Source organism: Stegastes partitus, unplaced genomic scaffold (assembly GCF_000690725.1).
Source record: "Stegastes partitus isolate 25-593 unplaced genomic scaffold, Stegastes_partitus-1.0.2 Scaffold1771, whole genome shotgun sequence".
Classification (NCBI taxonomy): domain Eukaryota; kingdom Metazoa; phylum Chordata; class Actinopteri; family Pomacentridae; genus Stegastes; species Stegastes partitus.
In genome coordinates, this window is record NW_007579502.1 from 10,126 (window position 1) to 35,109 (window position 24,984).

Consider the following 24,984-nt stretch of genomic DNA (forward strand, 5'->3'; position numbering starts at 1 on the left):
GAAGCTTTAAAACGTCGAACTCTGAGGCCTGAGGCTGTTTTCTGCAGCACCGATGAACCAGAGCAGACATGTAGGTCAACAGCTGAGCGCCAATTAAACCCATCGATTAGTTTTTCCTGTTTGATTTCGGTGAAATATCGGGGATGGAGTCGGACCCCGATGTTTAGAAACGGGTCAGAACCGGCTTTAGTCAGCTGAGTGAGAGAAACTAAGAGAAGACGAGTCGTCCCTGGATCGTCTCTTTGTTTCACTGGTCGTCTCTCTGTTTGCATCGCATCAATATGAACTAATGAACCGGTGTTCTAATGACTTTAGCAGCGTGTGCGTGCTTTAATGACCGGAAGGCTTCGTTTAATTTTAGCCGCCTCGACTCTTCATGAAGGCGCTGACAGCAGCAGCAGCAGCAGCGTCCAGAACCGGAACACCAACGAGGAGGCAGCTGTGGAATCAACCTTTTGGTTTTTCTGTTTTTAGATGGACGTGGACGCGGCGCTGCTCAGTCGACCGTGTGACGTCTGTAATCGTAATTACAGCCGCAGCGATTAATGAAAGTTGATCAGGCGTGATGCTGGATTTAGTGAGGAAGTTTAGTTCACTCTGAATGATTAACGACTGATTACTTGACAATTAGGCGACAACTAATCAGTGACGTTTAAGCATAAATGTGGATTTATTTCTGTTTATTTTCAGTTTATGTTTGACTTCTGTGATAATTGAATATTTTGCACGGGAATCTTGCAAACAGTCATCATCACTTTATCTTCAAAAGCAAGAAAATATTTGAGAATGCAATCTGCAGATGTATCTTGAATGAGAATAATATTTATCTGCAGCCTTGTTGGATTGTTTAACAGCTGTTTGGTGATTTTTAAGCAAATGAATTCTTCCCCGTTAGCAGCTGTTCAAGTGTAAAGATTTACAGTTTATAACAGCTGAATTAGCAGAACTATTTTTTTTATTACTTCCATTTTTAGTTCCATCTGTTTGTTCATATATATATATATTTATATATAAGTGAGATCTATCTATCTATCTATCTATCTATCTATCTATCTATCTATATCTATATATATCTATATATATCTATCTATCTATATCTATCTATCTATTTCTATCTTTGGCCATTTTGCATATTTTACAGACAAAAACAATCAAAATATTGAGAAAATAATCTTTAGTTTCAGCCTTTGTCGCTGCTGCCACGTCTACTTATAGTTATTTAATCACATTTAATTGAGTGAAATCTTCTTTCTGTGCTTGCGTTCAGCTCTGTGACTCGTCCCTGCTGCTAATTAGACGTTGATCTAAATAGCCGTGATGTGATCTAACAGTTTGTTTTAGCGCTTGATATAAATGTAGGTAACTCGATCGCCGTGAACATGCTCGAGCGAGCAGAACCGTTTTGGGCAGAACACGTGTTGCACAGACTGAGACGGACGATGCTGTGAATGTTGGGTTTGATTTTTCTTTGACAAACGTTCGTATAAAACAGTTTAAATTATTACGATATTGTGTTATTAAACTTTCTGTTACTCATGTGAGGTTTGTCTTGGTCCCCCCCAGCACCCAGCCTCCCCCGGCCTACTCCCATCCCTCCACCGCCAGCTACAGCGTCCAGCAGGCTCCGGCCGTGGCTCACGCAGTGACGGCCTCCTACTCCCCAGCTCCGGTCCAGGCGGCCCGACCCGTTGCCTCTGCCTCTTATCCGGCGTACCAGAGCCACCAGGCACCTCCAGACTACACCTACAGGCAGCCGGACCCCCCGCAGCCCACCACCACCCCTCAGACGTACCAGGTATACTCGGACACGGTCAGTCTCTCTTTTTATGATTTCTGATTCTCGGTTTCATGTTGCATGCTGTTAGATTTGTTCTGAGGCTTCGTTTAGAGCCGCTACGACACCAGAGGTCCGTACTACGAAGCAGGTTCAACATAACCAGAATATCTTATCTGGCTTCACTAAACCGAACAACCGCCGCCTGGGGCGACCCGATAAGTCAACGCAGGGGTTCTGAATCTAGATATGTTCACATGAAGGAGGCGGAGCTGGCAGCAGAGAACAAATCAGAAACGCAGAGAGGAAAATATAAACTCAAATCAATATGAGGGTTTAAAAAAATAGAATAAAACCAACACAGCTGCTGCGTATAAGTAGCTCAGATGTGGGTCTCTTATTAAATTATCATCATGAGATTATATATTAGGGTTAAAGACGATCCTTTATGGTGTCACAACAAGATGAATTATGTAAAGGATGCAAAAACAAGTAATATTTTCATGCAGATGTGAAGAACGAGACAGTTTTTATTCTTTTAGCTGCAGCCCCGGTGGTGTTCGACTGTTTCTGTAGCAAACAACTGTGAAAAGACTTTTCACACTGATAATTAAACTTCCTGCAAATCTTACGAGGTCAGACAGTTCAGTGTTTTAAATGGTTTCTGTTTTCAACCTTTTTTATTTGAAAGCACGTGAAGAAGAAAAATTAGACGTGAACCAAAAACAAAAGAGTATTCTGAAGTTTAAAAAAAAGTGTAATATTAATAAAATAAATAAATGAACAATGCAATAATTTTTTAAAAGAATAATAATAATAAAATAAAACAAGCAGTGAGTTTTTGTCTCCCCTTCTTTCAAGTTTATTATTCAGTTTATCATCCTTTTGATGGAGAAAGAAACAAAATCATCTGTTGGGGCAAAAAAAAAAACACTTAAATAGATTTATTTCCTTTATAAAAAATATTTTAACAATTAGATTTTTTAAATTTCCTGTTGCTCCACAAAAGGCCGATAGAAAATGAAAACCCGTCGCCTCCAGCTCTTACTATGGGCACACCAAGTTCAGCAGGAACTTCCATAAATGTTGCTGCTTTTAGGAGAACTGATTGGTCAGCAGGAGGTGTTTTAATATACATAAATGCTTTTTTTCCCCCTCAAACATAACCTCCTCCAGACCTGGTTCGGCCTTCAAAGCCAGAGTTAAACCTGAAGTTATCTGGCTAACCTCAGATCCCGCTTCGTGGTGCAGACCTCTGGGCAGACAGGATTGTCTCATATCTGTGCATGTAGTTAAATTTCTCTGCAGTGATAGACTTTGATATTCACGGGTTGAATGTTTTCAGCAGGACAACTACAGCTACGGACGTCCTGCCGCCGTGACCACGTACGACAACAAGCAGTACTACCAGACGAGTATAGCTCCGGCTCAGAGGACGCCGACAGACAACTACTACCAGACCGGTGAGTCCCGTTGTTCTGATCTTCGTGTGTTGTTTTTCATTTGTTTAATATCCAACAGAGGAAATTGGCCACACAGTTCAGGTGAAGAGCGCTGATGGTGTTGTCGACTGGGCACATGGTGGATCAGAGAACTCACGCCGTCACATCACAGTCCAGGTTGAATGTTCTCCTTCAAAACGTTGCAGCAGATCTCTGCGTTGACAGTCGAATCCACAGTGCAGAACCTCGTGAATGTTGGCGAAACGTGTTCTCGTACCGCTTTCAGAACTGCTGTTTGGTCTCTGGGTGGTAGCTGCTGAACCACCTCCCGTCACCAGAGACCGTCCTCCACACGATGCTACGATCATCCAGCTGCTGACTGACACAGAATCTGATGTTTGCTCCAGTTTGAGCTCCACGGAGACAAAATGTTTATCTACAGAAAAGAACACGTGTACCTGATGTTCACGTTGTGTTTCCACGTGTTCTGCTGGTTCATGACGGTATCGTAGCAGCATCTTCTGGCTTTTTGATTCCCTTTTGTGCACAGCGTTAATTATGTAGTTCTTGAATGCATGTATGCGCCATCACTTCAAACATGCTTTCCAGAAAATCTATCCAGGCCAGCGTAGGTTTTATTCTACAACAGCTGGTCATGAATGAGCAGATTCTTTCCACATGCATGTTCACAAAACGTTTAATAGGAAAAAAAAGATCGATCCGCTCCGTGTCCAATTAGGAACTGATTAATCTATTACACGCTCCCATTCCCAGAGCGAACGCTGTCAAAGAACACGGACAACAAGTTTACCCCAAAGGATGTAGTTGGGTTTTCTCTAAATAAAGCTGGTTTGATCAGCTGATGGTTCCGTTTAGTCGCGCTCAAATGTGCATCAGCAGCTTCAAGCCGAGCCGCCAGGAGGCTGGTTCCAGTTACAGAGCCTGTGACTGGGTTTTAAATATATCTCTGCAGAACGACGCTGCCAGTTATGGATCAACGAGGGACGAGCATCTGTACTTTTATCACACGTCGGGTTTGACTTGACGCCGAATGGCCCGTATGTCGATCCAAAGCTGCTGTAGTTTTGGTTAAAATGACGCATTACAGGATTCCTGATGGAGATCCAACACTGAACAGTTGGTTAATGGACCAAAGGCCAGATCAATAAAATTGGGAAAACAGGATATGTGAGACTGCAACTCCTCTGCTGTCTAAAAAATGAGCTTTTAACAGATTCAGACGACTCTTCAGGCCGGTCTTGGTGCTTTTTAGGTGTTTTTCTTTGCTCATATTGGTGCCGTACATCCTTCATGATTAAAGGCGGCTTCAGACGCTGTTGCCTGGAAGCTGGAACCCTGATTTCTTTCCTAAACTGGGTCCACGGTGGAGTTAATGATCAATCTGGTGGAAAACAAAAAGAGAGCCGGCCCGAGGGCTGCAGGGAGAGAAGGCTCGACTTCCACTCTGTGTGGACGGTCCGGTTGGAAAAAATGAGAATACAATGCCAAGCAGTTAAAAAGTAAAGCTAACAAGTTGTTTTCTTCTCCGTCTGCTCAAGATATTTGGGTAGTCTTGCCATTTTTATTTCATAATTATGTCCAACCAGAGATACAGACAGAGCAGGTACTTTGGTTGTTGGTTGTTTAATCTAATTTAATTAGCTTTTTTTCTCTATGTGTGTTTCTTTGTGACATCAAACTGCTTCATCTGTTTGGGATAGTGTGGTTTGTTAACTCTCTGAACTCGATAGGCAGGTTTGAAAACCACGTCGTCTTTACAAAACCTGTAAAATGACTCCATATATCAGAGCCAGAAAGGTTGAGTTTTTCTACTTTCTGTCCGTTCTTGAACTACTCGCGCCTCATGCTTCGTGTTCTGGAAACGAAATCACTTGATTCAATATGTCGCAGTTTAAAATTTGCCAAAGTAGAACCTGTTTGCTTTCACCAGTTTCTGCACAAATGACATGTTAACCTATCGTTGTGTTGTTTCCATGGAGGTGCAGGACTGTTTCGTTGGTATTAAAGGAGCAGAAAACACCAAGAAACTGCTGCGGGCTTCAGGAACAATAGGAACTTGTAGTCAGCGTATGAACCGAACCTATTGAGTAGCGTGTCGAGAAAACGGGAGGATACCAGACAAACGACAATATGGCTCCTGATGCTCGGTCCCGCAAATACCCGACACGAGGCGGCAGCTGAGGAATTGCAAGAGGTGTGAAAATGCAGTCGCTTTCATCCAGCTCATGAAGGCTGGCTGGTCCAATTCCAATGTTTCCTGCACTGGGAATAAATAATCCCACTCCACCCAGCCGGAGCACATTCACGGCCTCCTCCTCAGCGTATACGCAGCATATCAAACAAACTGAAAGGCTGATTCATTTTTTATAAACCCAGTTTGATCCGCTGATATCGCTGCGCCGAGGAATTCTCTTTGCTATTTGCCAGGAAACTTGTTGGTGACCTGACAGGCTGCACACGTTTTGGCAGGTAATTAGTAGATTCCTGACTGAGACGCCCAAACCTCCTGAACTGCTGCAGATTTAGCTTTTGCAGTAGAGCTGGGATGATTAGTCGTTACTTGTAGTGGACTCGTTGGGTAATTTAAGGGCAAATCTTTAAGAAAAATAACCTCTGATAGCTGTTAAAGTGATGTACTTTATGGCATCAGTGGACATTTTGATGTATGCACGCCCCCGGACCTGAACAACGATCGCTTTTACTTCCTGATTTGCTGCCAAGTCAGTTTTACTCTGCAGCTCATAGAACTCGAGATTAGAAAGTTAATTGATATTTCTCACAGGAGCTCTAATGTGTGGCTGTCACGTCAGAAAAAGAGTTTTATGGGAGCACCTCGAGTCTGATTAAGGTTAACAAAGAAAGCTGATAACCACCGTTGTCATACCTATTATCTCTGATTGAGGTTTTAGGTTTTGTTGAGCTAGCTAACACAAACAAAGCCTGGATATGTTGAACTAAACCCCCTCAGAAAGCAGGTGAAATCCCAAAGTAAACAACAGAAGATGAAGCTTAATTCTCAGACTGATGGTTTCTGAAATTTGCTCTTCTGGATGAAAATGGTTCCTCCATCATCCCCTTTTCTCCAATATCACAGGTGACAAGTTCAAAACAGCATCAAGTTCCCTCAAAGCTGAGAATACTTATATAAGACTGTAGTTTTGTGGAGACTGGCTGTAAGTTTTGGATTATTTTCCTGCTGCAGAGTGAATTGTGCACAAATCCGCCGCCTCCCTGAAGACACTGTGTGACGGGTACAAGTGTTTGGACGGTCCAGTGTGTGAAATGTGTCTGGTGCTGATTTGTTAGTGAAATGAGGATCCTGCCAAAGACTCTGCGGGACAAGAGGATGTTTTATATCTCCGTCGCTCTAACATCCTTCCTCTCCCTCATCCTCTTTCTGTTTCAGTGGGAGTGAAGAGCGCTTACAGTCCAGCTCCCTCCACCGTGTACAACCAGCCTCCTCCTCCTCAGAGGCAGGTGACCGCCCTCAAACCTCTGGCGCCCTCCAGCTCCGTGTCCACCAGCTACAACATCTACCCGGTGTCCACCAGCGTCCAGCAGCCTCCCACGCCCATCTCGTCCTACACCCTCGGCACCTCGTTCAGCTCCGCCGCTTCGGCCACGTCCTACTCAGGTGAAACCAGACGGAAGCTTGATTTGCATCGTAAAACAAATCAATGCAAATGTGCTTTGCATGCACGCAAAATAAAAATACACCCACGGTATAGTAGAATAAGGTACAGGACGGTGCAGATATAAATAATGGTGCAGCTCATGAATGAGAGAGTTACTAATTAAAGCAGTGATAAAGGTGCATCTGCTTTTATATTGAAAAAAATTTAAATCAAACCCCCACACACAAATTATTACATGAAATAAATATAGAAACAAAGCGTGCTCATAGCGGGAATCCTTGGATGTGTTGTGTTTTTATGTATTATATATAATTATTAATTATTATAGGGTCATAGGTTTAGTACAATATTTTAGAATAAAAAATAATATTGTTAATAGTGATAAAAATCAAAATAATCTAAAATAAAACAAACCAAAAATGGGGTCATAACTTTCATTATAAAGTTAATTTGATAATGGTTAAAATAAAACAAGAAAACCCTGCAAAGTATTAGACATAAAATAAATAAAAACAATTGAAATGATGATAATATAATAGTAATAATGATTTTATTTATATATGTAAATAGATATAATATTAAATAAAATGCACAAAAACACAAAATAAAAATAAAAACAGGGTACAGCTGAAGTTAGACAATTATCAAATAAATAATATTAATATGAATAATGTAGAATGACACAAACAAAAACAAAATATTGCACATAAAATAATAATAGTGGGGTACAACATTAGTTAGAAAATGTTCAAATAAAAAATAATAATAATACCAAAAAAGAAAACTAATAAAAATACAAAATATTACACGTAAAGTAAAACTAAAAACAAGGTTCAATTTTAATAATACGGAAATTTAAAAAAAAATAAATAAATAAATAAAACTTACAAAAACCACAAAACACTTCACATGAAATAGAAAAATCTGTTTAAAGTCAAATTAATCTCCATCATTATCAACACTAGTAGAGTCTCTGCTGTAATGTTTAGATTTGTTTGGTCCATGTCCATCAATAATAATAATATGACATCTTATTGTTTATCAGAGTCAGGTAAAAAAGCATTTTATATAGTTTTTCTAACATGTAAACTACTTGGATAAAGTGACGCCGTACATAACACTGTGAGATCTTAACCTGAATATTTAAATCTGTTTTCGATGCACAAACAGAAAAATGCATCAACGGTTTGTTATCTAACTCTGCTGCAGTGAAAACGCAGAAGCTGTCATGTGATGTCGAGTTTATTGCAGCATATTTATTTGCACAAAATAACTAATTTCCTTTTAGTAGTTAGTATTCAGCTTTGGTGGAATTATTTAAACATCGATTTGCTGCTAATTAAAAGGTGAAGCTGAGCCTCGTCATCCGTCTTTGTCCGAGCAGGTTGGACGCCGTCCCTCCTGGTGAAACTGGTGCAGCTTATTGCTCGTGTTCCTGCTGACTGTTGGTGTTTGACCCACATCCTGCTGCCTTTTCTTTTCTTTTCTTTTTATTTCTTTTCTTTTCTTGAGTAACTCTCCGTCCTCTCTTTCCTGCGCTCTCGCCCTCAGGCATCAGCTACTCCAGTTATGATTCAATCGGCTACTGCTCCGCATCCACCCCCTCCTATTACCAGCCGGCTCAGCAGACCCTGTCCCAGCCGCAGCCTCCGCCGCAGCAGTCGCAGCAGCAGCAGCAGCCGCAACAGCAGCAGCAGCAGCAGCAGCAGCCGCAGCCTCCCATCCAGCCGCCACCCAAGCAGCTGACCAGCTCGTCCTGGAGCAACTCGGGCAGCAACATGGTGACGGCTCCGACCGGAAACACGTACAAAAAGCCCACGTTTCACCAGAACAAGCTGCAGAAGCCCAAAGGGCCTCCCAAGCAGCCGCAGCTTCATTACTGTGACATTTGCAAGATCAGCTGTGCAGGCCCTCAGGTAGGCAATTACGAATCATAAGGAGCTGAAGCAACAAGAGTCTGTTTTCTGAAGGGTTTTAACACGTCGGCTGTAATGTGCTGCGCGTTGAAGCAGAAAGAAATACAAAAAAATAACAGCCAATATATTAGGATGTAGGAGAACATGTATATAAGAATACAGGAGCACAGACTCTGGTTTCATTTTGGGTGCTTTATCCTGCATTCTGCTTTGATCTTTCTGCTCTAGACGTATCGTGAGCACCTCGAAGGCCAGAAGCACAAGAAAAAAGAAGCGGCCCTAAAGTCCGGGGGTCAGACGGGGACCAGCAACGGGCCCAGAGGGGTCCAGACTCAGTTACGCTGTGAGCTATGTGACGTCTCCTGCACCGGAGTCGATGCCTACGCTGCTCATATCCGCGGGGCCAAACACCAAAAGGTTAGCTTAGCCTTCTTTTTTTTTCCCTCTCCTTCCTATTTGCTTTTATTTCAGAAAATGCCGCCAGCTGACGTGCTTTTTTTTTTTCATTTCTGGACACGACGGCGGTGTTCTCATGTGATGTTCCGTCTGAGCTGCCAAGTCCTGGAACAAAACCTCCCTGAGGGATTTTGGGATGGGATTAAGTGTCAGCAGCCTTACATGGTCGTGTCTCTCTCTCTGTCTCTCTTTATCAACCGTGGAAAGGTGGTGAAACTTCACACCAAGCTTGGCAAACCCATACCTTCCACCGAGCCAGTGTTGGTGAATTCTGCTCCAGTTGTCACAACCTCGACAGCTGGGAAACCTCCAGTCACCTCCTCCTCATCCTCCTCCTCCTCCTCCTCCTCCTCCTCGACTCCTGCTTCGGTCTCAACCACCTCGACTGCTGCTGTAACATCCAAACAAGTTCCTGTGAACGCTGCGGCTAAAACAGCTCCGCCGATCAAGAAACCAGCTCCTTCCAAAATAACTGTCATTTGTAAGTTTGTTGTGCAGATAAATGGTGACGTTTATCCCCAATCTGACCTCAAATACTCACTGATCCAGATTACCGTCTTAAATGTTAATGTTTACCTCAGTAATACAACTAAACAACACACATTTCACACCTACAAAAACAACATTTCAGCAGCTTTTCTTTGATAGTTTACTGCAGTTTTTGGGCGATATCAACACAGAGGCTTTGAACAAACGGGGTGAAGTCGCTCCTCTTCATCTTCTGCACAAACAGAATAAATTTAAATGTAGTTTCAGACGATAGCAGCGCTTCATACACGCCTGCAAAATAAGCTGAAATGATAGAAATGAGTCACAGTCCATTAGTTTTTACACAGGTGGCTCCCACGCTCCTGAATTTTTAACTTTTAGCTTCTCTGTGTTGAGTTTATTTAAGATTTACGCCTCAGTCTTTATCAGCCGGTAATGTGGCTCAGATGCAAACCTGTTGTTATGACTCCAATCCTTGGAGCAGACAAACAAACAAAGAAAATCTTGGTCGACTGAAACACTACAATCAATCAGCTGGACAGAAAAACCAACATGTTGTCTATAGATTAGCTAACTGTGCTCTACCTGCCGGCCTTATTGGTGCAAATAAATTAGAATTAAGCCTAAAACGGTCACATTTGCAGCATATTAAATAATTTGTGTAGCTGCCAATACTCATATGATGTCTGAAAATAGAGCTGTGTCAACTGGTAATCATAGAGGAAGACAACTCGGACAAATTAGCTGCTGTTTGAAATAAACGCTGTTTCGTAAACGTTAAATAAGTTCGACCCGGCACATTCCAGAGTGTGGATGAATTCAAAGTTAATGGATTAATCCCAGGAGGCTGACGATGTCGTAGTGACGTCGGCGATCGTCTGACCGGTGAGAATTTGTTGGGATGAGAGCACATTGGCCGACAATATTTAACAAAATGAACCTGTCGCAAAAAATCAATAACTGTAGGTTAACACAATTATGATGACGAACTGCTTTTCAAATAGAAATTTCAAGAATTGTATGCAGGGGTTGATCGATAGCTGTTGTTTTTTTTTTTTTTTCAGGGCCGATACGCATTAATAATAACGAAGAAGAACAGAAAGTGACATTTGGAACCTATATACACTTACATATTCATGTAACTGTATATGTGCCACCTGGAGTGGATGAAAAAATTATTTGTTGGCAGTTTTTAACAGAACTAAATTGTGTTTTTCAGCCCTGACAATATTATGTGCTTATCTGCTGAACTTATGAAGTTGTGAGGCTCAAAAATGAGAGAAAAAATAATTAGAAAGTGCAGATTTCAACCCACTCCTATGTAATTCAATGGTCTGTAACCCAGAAAACATTCGTAGTGTGAAGGTAAAACTCTGCTTGGCTTCATTAAATACACTAAAGTTAATCTACATAAAAAATCAAGTGGAAACTTTTATCAAATTTAGTTGGTTTTATGTGTAATAATTAGCTTATATACACTGGTGTCAGAATTGAGAATAACACAAACTCCAACTCAAATCTTTGTTTATTTATGTTTGACAAATGTTTAATTAATAGAGAACATTTAGTAGCATTTGTCCCTCAGTGTTGATTGGCTGTAACCAATCAGATGACAGGACATTTCTAATCATCACAGCCAAAGTACAACCTGTTTAATTTCATTTATTATTGCGTGAATCGGTTTCAAACAAAACCAATACTCGTGATTTCTCCTGTAACTCATGTGTTATCTGTTAGTGTTTCTTCTAAACAACATTTGGTGAATTATCTCTGTAACGTCTGGCCTTCTTCACAGCCAACAAGCCGACCAGTGCTCCAGCTGCACCTCCAGCTGCAGCGACGTCGGCGCCGGTGGTGGTGGCGGCGGCAGCAAAGCTGGAGGAGCCCACGCAGCCGTCGATCCAGAAGATGGAGCCTCAGAGCGAGGACGAGGACGGCGACAGAGCCGGAGGGCAGGGGGACATCCAGCCGGTGGGACATGACTACGTGGAGGAGGTAGGCAGGATGTAGTCACGTCCCCACCAGCGCTTAAACTGACCCCTGCTGCTGGTGAATCATAGATGAATCTGTTTATTTACTGGCAAACACGACCGTAATGTCCTTTTTTATGTACTTCATCCTACAGTTTTGTTGCTAGAATCTACAGCAACCAAGTTAACGGAGCAGATTTTTACAGAAACTAGTCGACGGTCTTGTTTTAATCTTTCAAAACAAAAAAATCCAGTTGTTGCGTAATGAGCAGCGTGTGTGTGTTGAAGCGGTGCTCCAGGATTTTATTCACCTGATCTGTGTTTTTCAGGTCCGTAACGATGATGGAAAAGTGATCCGGTTCCACTGTAAGCTGTGCGAGTGCAGCTTCAACGACCCCAACGCTAAAGACATGCACCTGAAGGGACGAAGGCACAGGCTGCAGTACAAGGTAAGAAAGACGGAGCTGAGCGGATTCCTCCCTGGTTGGTAATTCAAAGAGACTAAATGTATGTAGGAGGTGAGAGACGTGCTGTCATGGACTCTGGTGTTTTACATTACAGGAACTTTCATGCTTAGAATATATAGTTTCTCTCTAAAGTTTGTTATCCACACTGAAACTCTATAACGATGTAAAAAAAGACAAAAAAAATCCACTCTTGTTTGGTTGGAAAGCTGAACTAAATGAGGTGTTTCAGCCATTCTCCTGTGAGCAGCAGGTCGGTTTAACGACACATCTGGATGTTAGTTTCCTCTCAGGAGCCGACTGGCCTCAACTTTCTTCTGATATCACTTTATAATGCAAATGTCTTTAGTTACATATATTTATGTCTGTTGTAAGGGGGTAACATGTGCATTAATTCTTTCAACCTCAAGCAGTTTTAGGCCTTTTCCCCCCATTTTTTCTCACTGTGAGATAATTTTCTCTGCAGCATAAAGTCCTGAACCCTTGTGGAAACGACACAACCACAACTAGAAGCAGAGAGAAATGTCTTGAAAGCTGAATCTCTTTCATTATTTATGACAAAAATGTGTAAAAATCTGGAGTCAACAACGTTTTACTGAGAGCACGCAGCTGTTTACCGACACTGAGCAGAAAACAAACGTGGCCCTACGTACTTTAGATGTTTTGCTATTTACATTTTAATTGGTTTCAGTGCTTCTCTCCTCCTTTGTCAACACAGCCTGCAGTTCAACTGAAAACTACCTGAATTATTGTCAGGAGACTGTCGGTCGCACCAGCAGCTTCACAGATGTGCCGAAGAGTGCAGAACTTTTGACATAATCTGTTCAGTGCAAACACTTTATTATTGGTGAGACATGTAGAAGAAAGTGATTTTGTTTAAATATCCTGATATGAAGCTTGGATTTGGGTGAGTTGTCTGATCAGGTAGTGCATCGAGTCGTTGAAGGACTTAATAGATGACATTCTTTTCAACCCAAGTTTTGGGGTTCAGTACCGTCATTCATGGACACCTGCAGTGAGGAATGTAATCTGGATTTAATCGTCTGTTTTAAAGCACTAAATAAGCTGTGAGAGAGTTAAATGTTTGCCGCTCAGCTGCTGGGAGAAAAGATTGGACTTTGTCTTTGTAATTCTGCCGCGTTTCAAACTTTGGCTTTCTGTGTACGAAAGATGAAGAGCGATGATTTTTCACTCCGTCTCTCTGCAGGAATTCGGGAATTACACGACAACGTACACGACCTCACGCGCTCCGACTCTCTGTTGCTTTGTCGTTACACGAGTCTCACGCTTGTCGTCCTCTTTCTGTCTCCCCGCAGAAGAAAGTGAACCCAGAGCTTCCCGTGGAGATCAAGCCCAGCAACCGAGCCAGGAAGCTGCAGGAGAGCAAGCTGAAGAAGCAGAAGCAGAAGGCGGTGCTGAAGAGGCAGCGAGACGACGAGCAGCGCTGGCACATGGAGATGAGGTCAGAATGAGTCACCTCAACCTGTTCCCGCTCTGACGTCGGATGTGCAGGTTTCCTCCGTCGACGGGCGACCGACTAAACAGCACAAGACGTGGAGGATGGGTCGTTTAGTGAGAGTCCGTTATGCCTGTGTTATGAAATAGTTTAGAAGATGATCCTGGTATAAGATGTAGGTAGAAATGATCTTGTTCTGATCAACCACCATCACACATGAGCCTTGAACGTTTACCCAGAATGCACTTTTTCTCCTGATTTATCAGAAAACAGCTGGTTATAGAAAAAATCATGAGGAACTAATACAGCAGGGGTGTCCAATCCTGGTCCTCGAGAGCCACAGTCCTGCATGTTTTAGATGTTTCCCTTCTTCCAACACACCTGAGATTCAAATGATCATGATCGTTATCAGGCTTCTGCAGAGCTTGATGATGAGCTGATCATTTGAATCAGGTGTGTTGGAAGAAGGAAACATCTAAAACATGCAGGACTGTGGCCCTCGAGGACCAGGATTGGACACCCCTGTAATACAGATTTATATTGTGACACCTGGAGTGGATGTAAAATCAATTTGTTGGCAGTTTTTAACAGAACTATGTGTTTATCTCCTGTGCTTGTGAAGTTATGAGGCTGAAAAATGATAGAAAGAATAATTAAAGTGCCGATTTTAACCCACTCTTATGCACTTTAATGGCCTGAAACTCAAAAAACATTCGTAGTGTGGAAGTTAAACTCTGCACAGCTTCATTAAATATGCTGAAGTTAATGTATATAAAACAATCAGCTGATTCTGAGGAGGTCAGGAGGGAACTTTAATCAGATTTAAATGGAATAATTCAGATGCATTCATACAGGTAACACCAGGAAAGGATGTTAAATCACATGTGTGCATGAAAAAATGCAACTTAGTGCTTTGTTTTTGTATTCTTTTCCTCAACTTTTTTTGACACTCTTATAACTCACTCTATAACTCCTTTGTGTAAAAGCTCTTTTCTATGATTAGAACAAATATTTTTCTTTTAATGGCTCAAAGTCTGAATAAATAAAAGATTTCTAACGGACGGCGTTAACCTCCTCTGCAGCCGGCGCTATGAGGAGGACATGTACTGGAGGAGGATGGAGGAGGAGCAGATGTACTGGGGGGAGCAGAGGCGCAGGATGGCGCCTCCGCCTCTGATGAGCCGCCCCGGCATGCCGGTGCCCCCCCTACTGGTGAGCGATGCAGCTGCAGCCTTTTCCTCTTTATTGAATTTATGTGCAGTAATTCAGATTAGAGAAGCTTTGAAAGGTCCCACAGCGGGAACATTTGCAGTGCTAAAGGGGAAACGTGCAGAAATAAATAAAAATAAACAAGAAATACACACACTGGCCGTTTTATTAGGCACGCCTCATGAATTTTAATCTTTAATGCTCCTGCTGTAAATTCTGCTCATTGAGTTCAGAGCACACAGTGGAAGTGATGTAGTGCATTATATATTTAAGTGTTCTTAATGTTTGAGCCGCCACATTAACATGAACAAGCAGGAACACTGTGACCTCAGCAGTAAAGCAGAATTATCGCCTTTTTTACATGCAAAAGATGTAGAAGCTTTGCAGCAGTAGAATTTATGGTTATGTTGTTAGATTTCACAAAAAAGGTGCCACATAAGTAATGTTGATGTTTTAGATTATTCAGACTAATTCAGACAAGATTCCACATGAATATGGAAGCTAATGATATTGCACAGGGTTGTATTATATGTAGGGAAATGCTGATATTGTCCACATGTCTGTAGAAAGAATTTGATATCATGGAGACTTTTTAAATGCAACAAACTCTTAATGACTTTAATCTGTCTCCTAAGTCCTGTGTGCGTCGGCCCGACTCCCCCGACGACCGCCACATCATGGCCAAGCACTCGACCATCTACCCGGTGGAGGAGGAGCTGCAGGCGGTCCAGAGGATCGTCTCCCACTCGGAGAGAGCTCTCAAGCTGGTGTCGGACTCCCTGCTGGAGAAGGAGACGCCGGCCGATGCCGTTGCTGCTCCCGCTCCCGCTCCCACTCCTACTCCTCCTGCCGATGCCGATGCCGATGCTGCCGCTGCTGATGCCGCTGCTGATACCGAAGGCGGAGAAGAAAAAGGGTAAAGAGACGATTCACGTTTTTTTATCCGGGCATGTTAGCAAAACAAGGATGACATGTGCATCTTCTCATATTGTTTACATCCTCGAGGTTTATGATGTTTTTATAGCTGATAAGGTTTTAAATGTGGAGCTGCAAATGTGACATCAGACAAAAATAGAAAAGCACGAAGGTTGATTATGAAGTTCCATGACTGTTCGTTAAGCAGGTCACGTGTCTCTGGAAGAATAATTTACTGAACAGACGATAACCGTCTCTTCAAATGGCTGCAGCCTACAAACTTAAAGTCTACTAAGATGTCAACACACCTGATAACCCACTGATCTCGTTTCCTCGTTCAGCCCTCAGGAGGCTGTTCTCTTCAGCAGTCACGTGGTCGTGCTCCATGACTGTGATGTCTGGCGGCATTAAACCTGAACTGTGGTGCAACGGCATGTGGGTACTCCGGTGTGTCATGTGTCTGACCACAGTTACGCATGAGTTTTTTTTTGGCCTCAACAACACAATCGTCGCTCTCCACCTGCTCATCCCGCACTGTAAAATGTTGAAAGTTGCTTAAATGAATCTAAGAAACCAGTTGCACTCAAAAAAGCTAAGTAAATATAACCATTAGTCTTCAATTCAGTAAAGTTTACTTAAAATTTGGCTGTATTTACTTAATTTTGTGAGCATAGAAATAGCAAGTACAATGAACTTGATCTTTCCAGGGGTTAGAAACTTAAATAATAATAATTGATCATGTATATCGCACTTTTCGAGACACTTAAAGACGCTTTACACTGTCAGTTATTCATCCACACACTTTCATTCTGGTGGTGGTAGCTACGGTTGTAGCCACAGCTGCCCCGGGGCAGACTGACAGAGGCGTGGCTGCCATTCTGCCCTCCGACCACCACCTCAAACAATCCATTCATACACATTTACAGTGAAGCGTCTTGCCAAAGGACACAACGACCATGACACAGGTCACAGGGCGGAATCGAACCGCCAACCTTCCCATCATTGATCGACCTGCTGTACCACCTGAGCCCCAGCTGTCCTGTAAAGTTTACGGAAGCTTCTGCTGCACATGTGCACTGCTGAGCTCTGTGTTCAGTCCAGGACCAGAACATTTCAAGTCCAGTTTGCTCAAGTGTGCCTAGTTTTATAACTCTTTGAGAAAAAATGAGGACATACTCCCCAGTCCGTGAGTTAAATGAACAGGACAATGAGAAATAAGTAAAGTACACCAATGCAATTCAAGTAAGCACTGAAATGTGCTGCATGTGGCTTCTTGTGTCTTCTGTTTTTTCTCCAAAATGAAATTCAAGCCTAAGGGTTGCTACACTTTGTATGGAACATGCATGTAGCAGAGGTCAGGCTGATGGTAGCTCACTAGTTATCATGAGGAATAGTCTTGTAACTTTATGGTCAACCTTCAGCCTCCACTGAAAATCTGAGCCGCCGGGTGTCCGTTGAAACTTCAAGTTACAGTTTTATCTATACAAACAGGGTTTCTTTGGTCTGTTTTCGTCTCTCACAGCGTTGAGAACTCAGCCCGGCTGCTGAAAGGCGTGATGCGGGTCGGCATCCTGGCCAAAGGTCTTCTGCTCCGTGGGGACAGAAACGTGGAGCTCATCCTGCTGACGGCGAAGAAGCCCACCATCTCGTTGCTGAAGAGCATCGCCAAGCAGCTGCCCAAGGAGCTGGCGGTAAGCCGACCCCACCAGCGAACCGACGCCCCGTTCGTTTAGGGATCGGTGTCCGCTGTCCGAGCTGTGTGGGAGGGAACTCTAACCACATTTATCTACTGTTTGTGGGATCATAAAAAGGAACTGAAACCAAATTTGTTCTTACATAAAAAAAGGGTAATTTGTTAAATAAATGTTGTCAGGTGCTGCTGATGTTAAAAAAAGAAGAAATAATTCTTTGTCATGCAACATCTTATGACTTGTGTCATAAGACCTGAATTCAGAGGGACGGGAATTTAAAAAACAAAAACAAGTTTTCACCCTTAATACTTTTGTTGTAGAGGAGGAAAACTGTAGGACTGGGTTTATCTCCGACGCTGCAGCAGTTCTTCTGTCACTTGTGAACATGTGCAATTGTCCCCAAAGCCAGAAATAAGCGCAGTTTGCATCCACACATGTACTCATGAATAAATCTCTGGATGCCGTTACTGTGAGGGTTCTTCTGTGGATATCCGGCTCGATATTTGCTGGTATAAGACGCAGTAAAGCTCATTTTATAAACCTTTTTTCCCTGCTTAATGTTGGTAGAAGTTGTGGATTCCAGCTTTGGGAGAGATTTGTTTTCATGTTCACACATGACTGAACTGCCTCAAGAGAAAAACCCATTTAAAAAAAAAAAAAAAAAAAAAAAAAAAAAGGCAAATCCAGGGTTGTGATGTGCTGTAACTCTTCTTCCCTCCTGCTTTAGCCGAGTGTTTGATTAAAGCTGCTTTTCACTGATCTTTAGATTTACTGCCTGGTTATGACACCTGAATCCTACAGAGTGAGACGGGACTCTTTAACCGCCCACATTTTATTACTACTACTACTACCACCACCACCGCAAACATGCTGTTAATTACAAATTAATGAGATAGTCTCTGTGACTGTATTTAAACAAATTAACCGAATCCCCGAGTTAAAAAAAAAAACGTTTCTGTAAACTTGCCCGACGAGGCCATTCTCTGCCCCTCCTACACCCTTCCTCCTCTGTAGTGAGTAATCCCAAGTGTCCTTTTAACCGGCAGACATTTTCTGAAGATCAGTATGAGGTGCAGGCTCACCCCGAGGAGGCGAACATCGTCATATTTTCAAGCAAGGAGCCCAAAATGCAGGTGACGATTTCTCTCACCTCGCCGCTGATGAGGGAGGACCCTGCCGCTGCTGAGAAGGACAAGCAGGCAGCAGGAAAAGCGGCTGAGAAAGGTTAGAGAAGCCAAAGCTTTCAGTACCAGACCACCAAATGTTAGCAATGTGTGTAATGCACTTATATTTATATATATACTTATATATCCCCCCCTTTGCTCCACCCGTCCACCCATTAGCAGCCTAAATTTTAGGCTGAGAAATTACATAAAAAACTGGGACTGTAACTACGCCCACGTTCTTTTCTTTAACCCCTTAAAACCAGAATTAAAACCACACATTCATTTGTCCCACTCTTTTCATTTCCCCCATTTTTTGCAGCTACACTAGCCCCCCCTCCCCCCACTTCCCTCGATTTCTTTATTTCTTTTCCACAACATGGGAATCAAAAGCCGGGCTCTCCGACCTTTCTGTGCCACTAGGGTGTGTGTTTATGTCATGAACACACGCTCACATTACAACCTTTCCGTAACAATAGGTCATCTCTGTTCCGATAATGCCCAGGGATGAAAAAAAAAAAGAAAGAAAACTTTTGGGTTTTTCTGTTTTGTTTTTCACAAATAGAGAAGTTTTTGCTTCTTTCCCACGAGGGGATTTTGAGGTCCAGCGACTTCCCATTTCCTCGTGCCTCATCCCTGCATCGTAACGTGGCATTATCGCTGACAAGGTGCTGGAGTGTCACGTTACCGCCTCACAATGATCGGTCCTGACGTAATGTTAAGATTACACCAGCGGATCTGTTGCTATTTCTTCCCCCCCCTGATATAAAGATAACGCCCCGAGATCATTGTGCTGCCGACACTCCTCCGCCTGCATTCTAATGTGTTCTTTCCCATTTGGAAAACATGGTAGGAATGTTTTCTGTGGCCGCTGTATTTGATTTCTTTTTTTTATTTAACATTTTGTTTGGGTTTGTTGATCAGTGCCCCCGATTCTGTATCAGCAGACCTAGGCAAGCTACAGGGCTCATGTGAAGACCACACTGGTACCACTGAGAAGAGCACAAATTCACCAGTTTGTCCACGTTTATGAAGCTTTTCAGAGAAAGAAAAACAAAAACCCCTCGTCTAGTCACCAGAGGGGCTGGAGTGCAGCTTAAAAAAAAAACACTCTGAGAGGTGTGACTAAATGTGGCTCTGTGATTCTGAGTGGTATGGTAGTGTAGACTTCAACAAAAGAGAAAAAGGTGGCTTTGTTTTTTTGTTTTCTGTATTTCCCCTGTGAGAAGGCTAATCTCCTGTGTTGTTGCTGCACTTCTAGTGAACATGGAAGTGTGGAAAGCCCCACGGCTCGACTATTACTTCATCACAGTCTCCCGTAACCACATCGGCTGTTCTGGAGAAAAAAAAAATGTCATTTGTCATTTTTAGGTGGTCAGTCTTTAAAAAAAAAAAAAGTGTCCTCAAATTCTGTCCACAATCTTTATTTTCTCCTTTTTTTTTTACAAATTCATAAACATCTAAATCCAACACAGACACGAGCATGTTGAACAAACATGTCAAGTTCTAATAATTTAAATTAACAAATTGGTGTTTGACGTTATCTTAGAATCACTCCGAGCCGTTCTGATCTCCATCTGCTGCAGACGTTTTCTTTTAAACGTGACGGCAGCAGATTATTTCTATCAGGTAATTCTGCAAACAGATAAAGTTCCAGAAATTCTGATCAGACGCATCTTCTGCGTCAGTCGGCTTCTTGTGCAAATGCAAAAAAAAAAAAAAGAGGAAATCCACAACACTCAGAGTTCATCAGGTCACGTCTTGATGTAAATACTGTTCTTGTCTAATGTTGCACGAAGAGCACGACGCCGGTGCCGCTCTGTTAAATACTCCAAACATCTAGAAAAAAGAAGCTGACGTTTGTTTTCAGAGTTAAAAGTTTGCTTCGTGCCTTTTTTCTAGCAGCAAACATTTTGACGCGTCACAGCGAGAACGACGTGAGCAATAACGTCCGGCGTGTCTCTGTTGCGTTTTGCGAGCTCACGAAACGCCCAAAAGCGACGCAGACACTCTGAATTTTATTAGTTACGTCCGCCTTTGACGAGTCATGATGTTTTTCTAGAGAAAGAGGCATCGCAGCGGGACACAGTCGCCTAAACGTTAGATGAAAACGCCGCCGCTCTTCCCTCTGAATCACTTGGATTTCCTTCTTTTTTACATGTAACCCTCCCCTCTGAACGACACTCCGGTGCTGTTCTACGACTTTCTTTTTGCTATTTTCTAACTCAGAAAATGTGTGAAACAGAAACCCTCTGTTCTTCCTTTTTGCCTTGTTCTTTCACATCTTCCCCTCATTATTATTTTTTTTCTCTCACCAAACAAACCAGAATATTTTTAAGGACTGATGGGAATGTCCGGTCACACATTGATCGTCCAGTGATTATCTCGTCCCCGACATCGACACTTAATGCTCATGTGGGCTTTCTGCTGCCAGTTTTTTTTACTGTCAGTCATGAGTCAGTCCGTGTTGTTTCCCACAGGTGTGGCTGAGAAAGATCCTCCTGATCTCCTGAATAAGAGGAAATGTCTGGAGTATCTGGCTGCTCTGCGTCACGCCAAATGGTTTCAGGTAAATGGATCTAAAGAGTGGAAATAATTCAGATTGACTTGTTAGTAGCCACACGAGTTAGCTGAACTGAAGATCAGCTAAATGTGCTACTATTAAGCATGAAGGAGACGGAGAGCTGATAATAAAACCACAGCTACGTTACTCAGACTCATCAGTTCCTCACACGGCGACGGGAGCGTTTCTTTATTCCTGACATACGAGCTTGAATTATGAGCTCATGCAGCCGCTGAATATTTTCTGTAATTCTGCAGAAGTGAAACAGACGTTTTTCTCTGAAAAAAATCCCAAAGCCGAGCGAGTCAGAGCCCCTAGTGTTGTAATGTTTGTGTGAACAGAAGTGCTGGTTTTGCAGGATTATTTATAGATTTGATCAAAGTCTCGTCCAGATTTATTCACTGTTTTAATCAGTTAATGTGTTGTAGATGGATTTTAGTCGGGTGTAGTAGCAGAGTTCAGATAAAAATCATCCTCAAAAACACAGACGTTGTGTTTTAATGAGCTGAACAAGAGGAGAAATCGAACCGAATTTGAGTTATTAACCCTCCAAACCCTAAAACCTGAGTTTCCCCAAAACCAAACCGTTTATCGAAGCCAGAAAATGTAAAAACAGAACGAATCCTATGATTTTACAGCTTTCCTTCCTTCCTTGTTCCCCTCTGTCTGGATATTAAAAGAAATCTGAGCTTAAAATTGTAAAATTTAATGAATTAGACTTTATTCTACGTGTCTAATTTTTAATTTGAAATAATAATAAACTGTTTCCATTTAAAAACACAAAAACTTCTGCACTTCTCAGCACAACAATGACGACATCAGTGACTCAGCTGTGACCAGCAGACAAAAAAAGAGAATTTTTGGCTAAATTACAGGCAGTGTTTACAAAAATATAGCTAATGAATTATCTCTAGTATGTAGAGGCGCTTTGTGGGCACTTGGGGAAAAATTGTGCATCATGATTCCATTTTTTTCCCCAAATTTCAAAAGTTTGTGTTATTGGTGGCGTTCTAACTGTGTCATCCTGCACAGAAGTCATTTCTGATTAATTTCACAGGAGTTAAAGTCCAGCAGTTTATAAATTAATTAAAAGAAACGAATTTATCATTGAACAGATGCAGATTTAAAGAGCAAACAAAGAGGATAGATGATGAAATCAGCCTCAGCAGAGACGATGTCAAACAAGAAAAGTTGATCCAAAGAAAAAATAAATACATGAACGCGACACAGAATGCCTGAGAGCAGGAATATATCGTATTTATTTATATTCTGAACATAAATACAGACATTTCTACCATAAATTGATGCAGAAAAATTGACCAAATTGGTGCTTAAACATCCACCAGAGTGCAGGAAACAAAGTGAGCTTCACTGCTGTGGAACATCTAAAACCTTCAGCCGGCAGTTCAGCAGTTTGATAAGAAAATGCTGCAAAAAAACCCAGATGATGGGATTTTACATTCCAGCGACGGGACGGGATTCAGCTGGACGTGCAGCTCTGCAGAAACACAAACCAAACGGCAGCGTGGCGCTCCAGATTTCTGCAGTTTCCTTATTTCTGAGGGAACTTCTGTTTTGTTCCTCTTCGCCGGTAACGAGTGCTGCTGTTATTCAGAATATCGTCGCCACACGAGTTTCACATCATAACGTGGAAATTGCTCCATATTGAGGAGATTTTCTGGGTTTGACGGTTAAACAAATCCGCAGAGGAACAGAAATGATGCAAATTGTGCTTCAGTTTCCTCTTTTTTTTTTGATTAAACTCTCTCCTGGTGAAACAGATTTGTAGTTTTAATCAGGCCAATGCATATTATATGTAGAATAAATGCCCCTGTGTTGTTTTTAATGTCCTTTGTCTTCATTTCCGAAGGCTCGTGCGAACGGCCTGCAGTCCTGCGTGATCATCATCCGAGTGCTGAGAGATTTATGTCAGCGGGTTCCTACGTGGGGGAAGATGCCCTGCTGGGTGAGTGGATCCAGCTGCTGCCATGTTCGGACTTTTACTTTAATGTTTTATAAGATATTCAGTCTGGTTTCATCATAAAAAGTGCATTTGCAGGCATTCAATCTGTACTGAAACAGAACAGGATCTCATGTGAGGTGATGGTTCGAGCACAACAAACGTCCTGATCGAGTGTTTTATGAAAAGTCAAGACATGAAAAAGTAACTGTAGGTCATGATTTACGTTAATCTGACTCAACGAATCCACTTTACCAAACTACCACGCTGAAAATTTCACGTTTTCCTGCAGTTTGAATGATGCAGTGAGGCCGTTCTGCTAGTTTTTCACTGGATGATCCATTTTAATTACAGTTCTCGCCTTCCAGCATGCAAATTATCCACCAAAACAAATCCATCCATCACTATTGAGGAAACACTAAAGCTGCATCCATCACATAGCTCCACCCTCTGGGATTGATTTAAAGAAATGCAAAGAAGCCGGGACGTTCTACTCCCTGCAGCGGAGTGATAACGGGACACAGAGAGAATAAATGTCCACATTCTGGAGCGTCTCTTCTCATTTCCCTGTCTTGTGTGTGTGCAGGCGATGGAGCTGCTGGTGGAGAAGGTGATCAGCAGCGCCACAGGTCCGCTCAGTCCAGGAGAAGCCATGCGCAGAGTCCTGGAGTGCATCTCCACAGGCATCCTGCTGCCAGGTCAGAAACACACGTTAGATAAAGATTATAAACACTTCCTGCCCTCGCTGGTCTGCACCAGAAATACTGATCATGTTATTGTTAATAATCTACGAGGGCAGATCGTAGCCCCACTGTCTAGGAGCTGATGGCTGGATGTTGTAAACCAAACATCTGGAGAGTGAGACACATGACATCTCATGAAACCGTCACCGTTTGGCTGCATTTTGGTCTAGAAAGTAAAAAACAAAGCTGTACCTGAGTAAACTGGGATAAGCACTCAGCTGTAGCTGCACGTAGACGTTAACCTGCCCAGGATTTATATAAATGTTCCAGTTTACTGGGTGGGTTGTTGTCATGTTCTGTAGGATAACGAGGAGTCTTCATGCGCAAAGTTCAGCTGCATTTAAAATATGGTTTTAATGAAAACTAGATTTAATGTTGTCAAAACCGTGTTAAACCCTCTTAAAAGTCTTGTTATCGTTTAAAAAGTTCCCACAGTGACACCAAGATGACAACAGAATATAGCATGGTGTATTAGTTCACCAGCTCCTTGTGCAGCATTCACATTTATTTATTATATTTTTTGTCTTTGATTACTCTTATTTAATTGTATAGTTCTTTTTTTTATTGCTCACCTGTCTTGACTTCACTCGACTCCAAGAGAGACCTGCAGAGAAACTCCAACTCCCCTCGACTGTCTGTTTGTGCACAAACAGCAAAAAAACAACCTTGAATCCAGTTGTTAGAGGCAGAAAAAGAGAAATAATTGTTTAACAATCAGAGAGACGACCGTACTGATTAAACTGTGCTAACTTCTAAATGTTTTCTGACTTTTGGACGAGTCTGAATTAAAATTTTTATTTGATTGACAAGGACATTCGTCTTTATTCCCAGTACAGAGGTTTTATCACCTAAAGAAAAAGTTTTATTTTTATTTTAGTTTTTTGTAAATCTGGGTCTTGATCTGTGGTTCTACAAAGTAAATGTCTGTCAAACTCGAAAGCTATGAAGGGATTCACAAACTTCTGCTTCTGATTTCTGCATCACTTTTAATCGTCTGTTTTCTCATCTCCTCCCCCAGACGGACCGGGTCTGATGGATCCGTGTGAGAAGGAGCCGACGGACGCCCTGGAGAGCATGGTGCTTCAGGCCCGGGAGGACATAACCGCCAGCGCTCAGG

The 24,984-nt window shown here is 42.3% G+C and overlaps 1 protein-coding gene across 4 annotated transcripts in view; it reads left to right on the top strand.

Moving 5' to 3' along the window:
* Positions 1-24,984, top strand: part of zfr2 (zinc finger RNA binding protein 2) — a 32,466-nt gene that overhangs the window by 5,914 nt on the left and 1,568 nt on the right. The window contains exons 2-18 of one of the 4 annotated variants that reach the window (XM_008302174.1): positions 1,564-1,810; positions 3,120-3,237; positions 6,644-6,871; positions 8,424-8,788; positions 9,017-9,205; positions 9,452-9,725; positions 11,529-11,728; positions 12,033-12,152; positions 13,484-13,629; positions 14,706-14,835; positions 15,468-15,748; positions 17,270-17,438; positions 18,485-18,662; positions 21,082-21,170; positions 23,035-23,130; positions 23,711-23,822; positions 24,886-24,983. In XM_008302174.1, the coding sequence (XP_008300396.1) occupies positions 1,564-1,810; positions 3,120-3,237; positions 6,644-6,871; positions 8,424-8,788; positions 9,017-9,205; positions 9,452-9,725; positions 11,529-11,728; positions 12,033-12,152; positions 13,484-13,629; positions 14,706-14,835; positions 15,468-15,748; positions 17,270-17,438; positions 18,485-18,662; positions 21,082-21,170; positions 23,035-23,130; positions 23,711-23,822; positions 24,886-24,983 (3,040 nt within the window). The remainder of the gene's footprint in view (positions 1-1,563; positions 1,811-3,119; positions 3,238-6,643; positions 6,872-8,423; positions 8,789-9,016; positions 9,206-9,451; positions 9,726-11,528; positions 11,729-12,032; positions 12,153-13,483; positions 13,630-14,705; positions 14,836-15,467; positions 15,749-17,269; positions 17,439-18,484; positions 18,663-21,081; positions 21,171-23,034; positions 23,131-23,710; positions 23,823-24,885; position 24,984) is intronic. The other 3 variants (XM_008302175.1, XM_008302178.1, XM_008302179.1) reach the window with 3 other exon arrangements.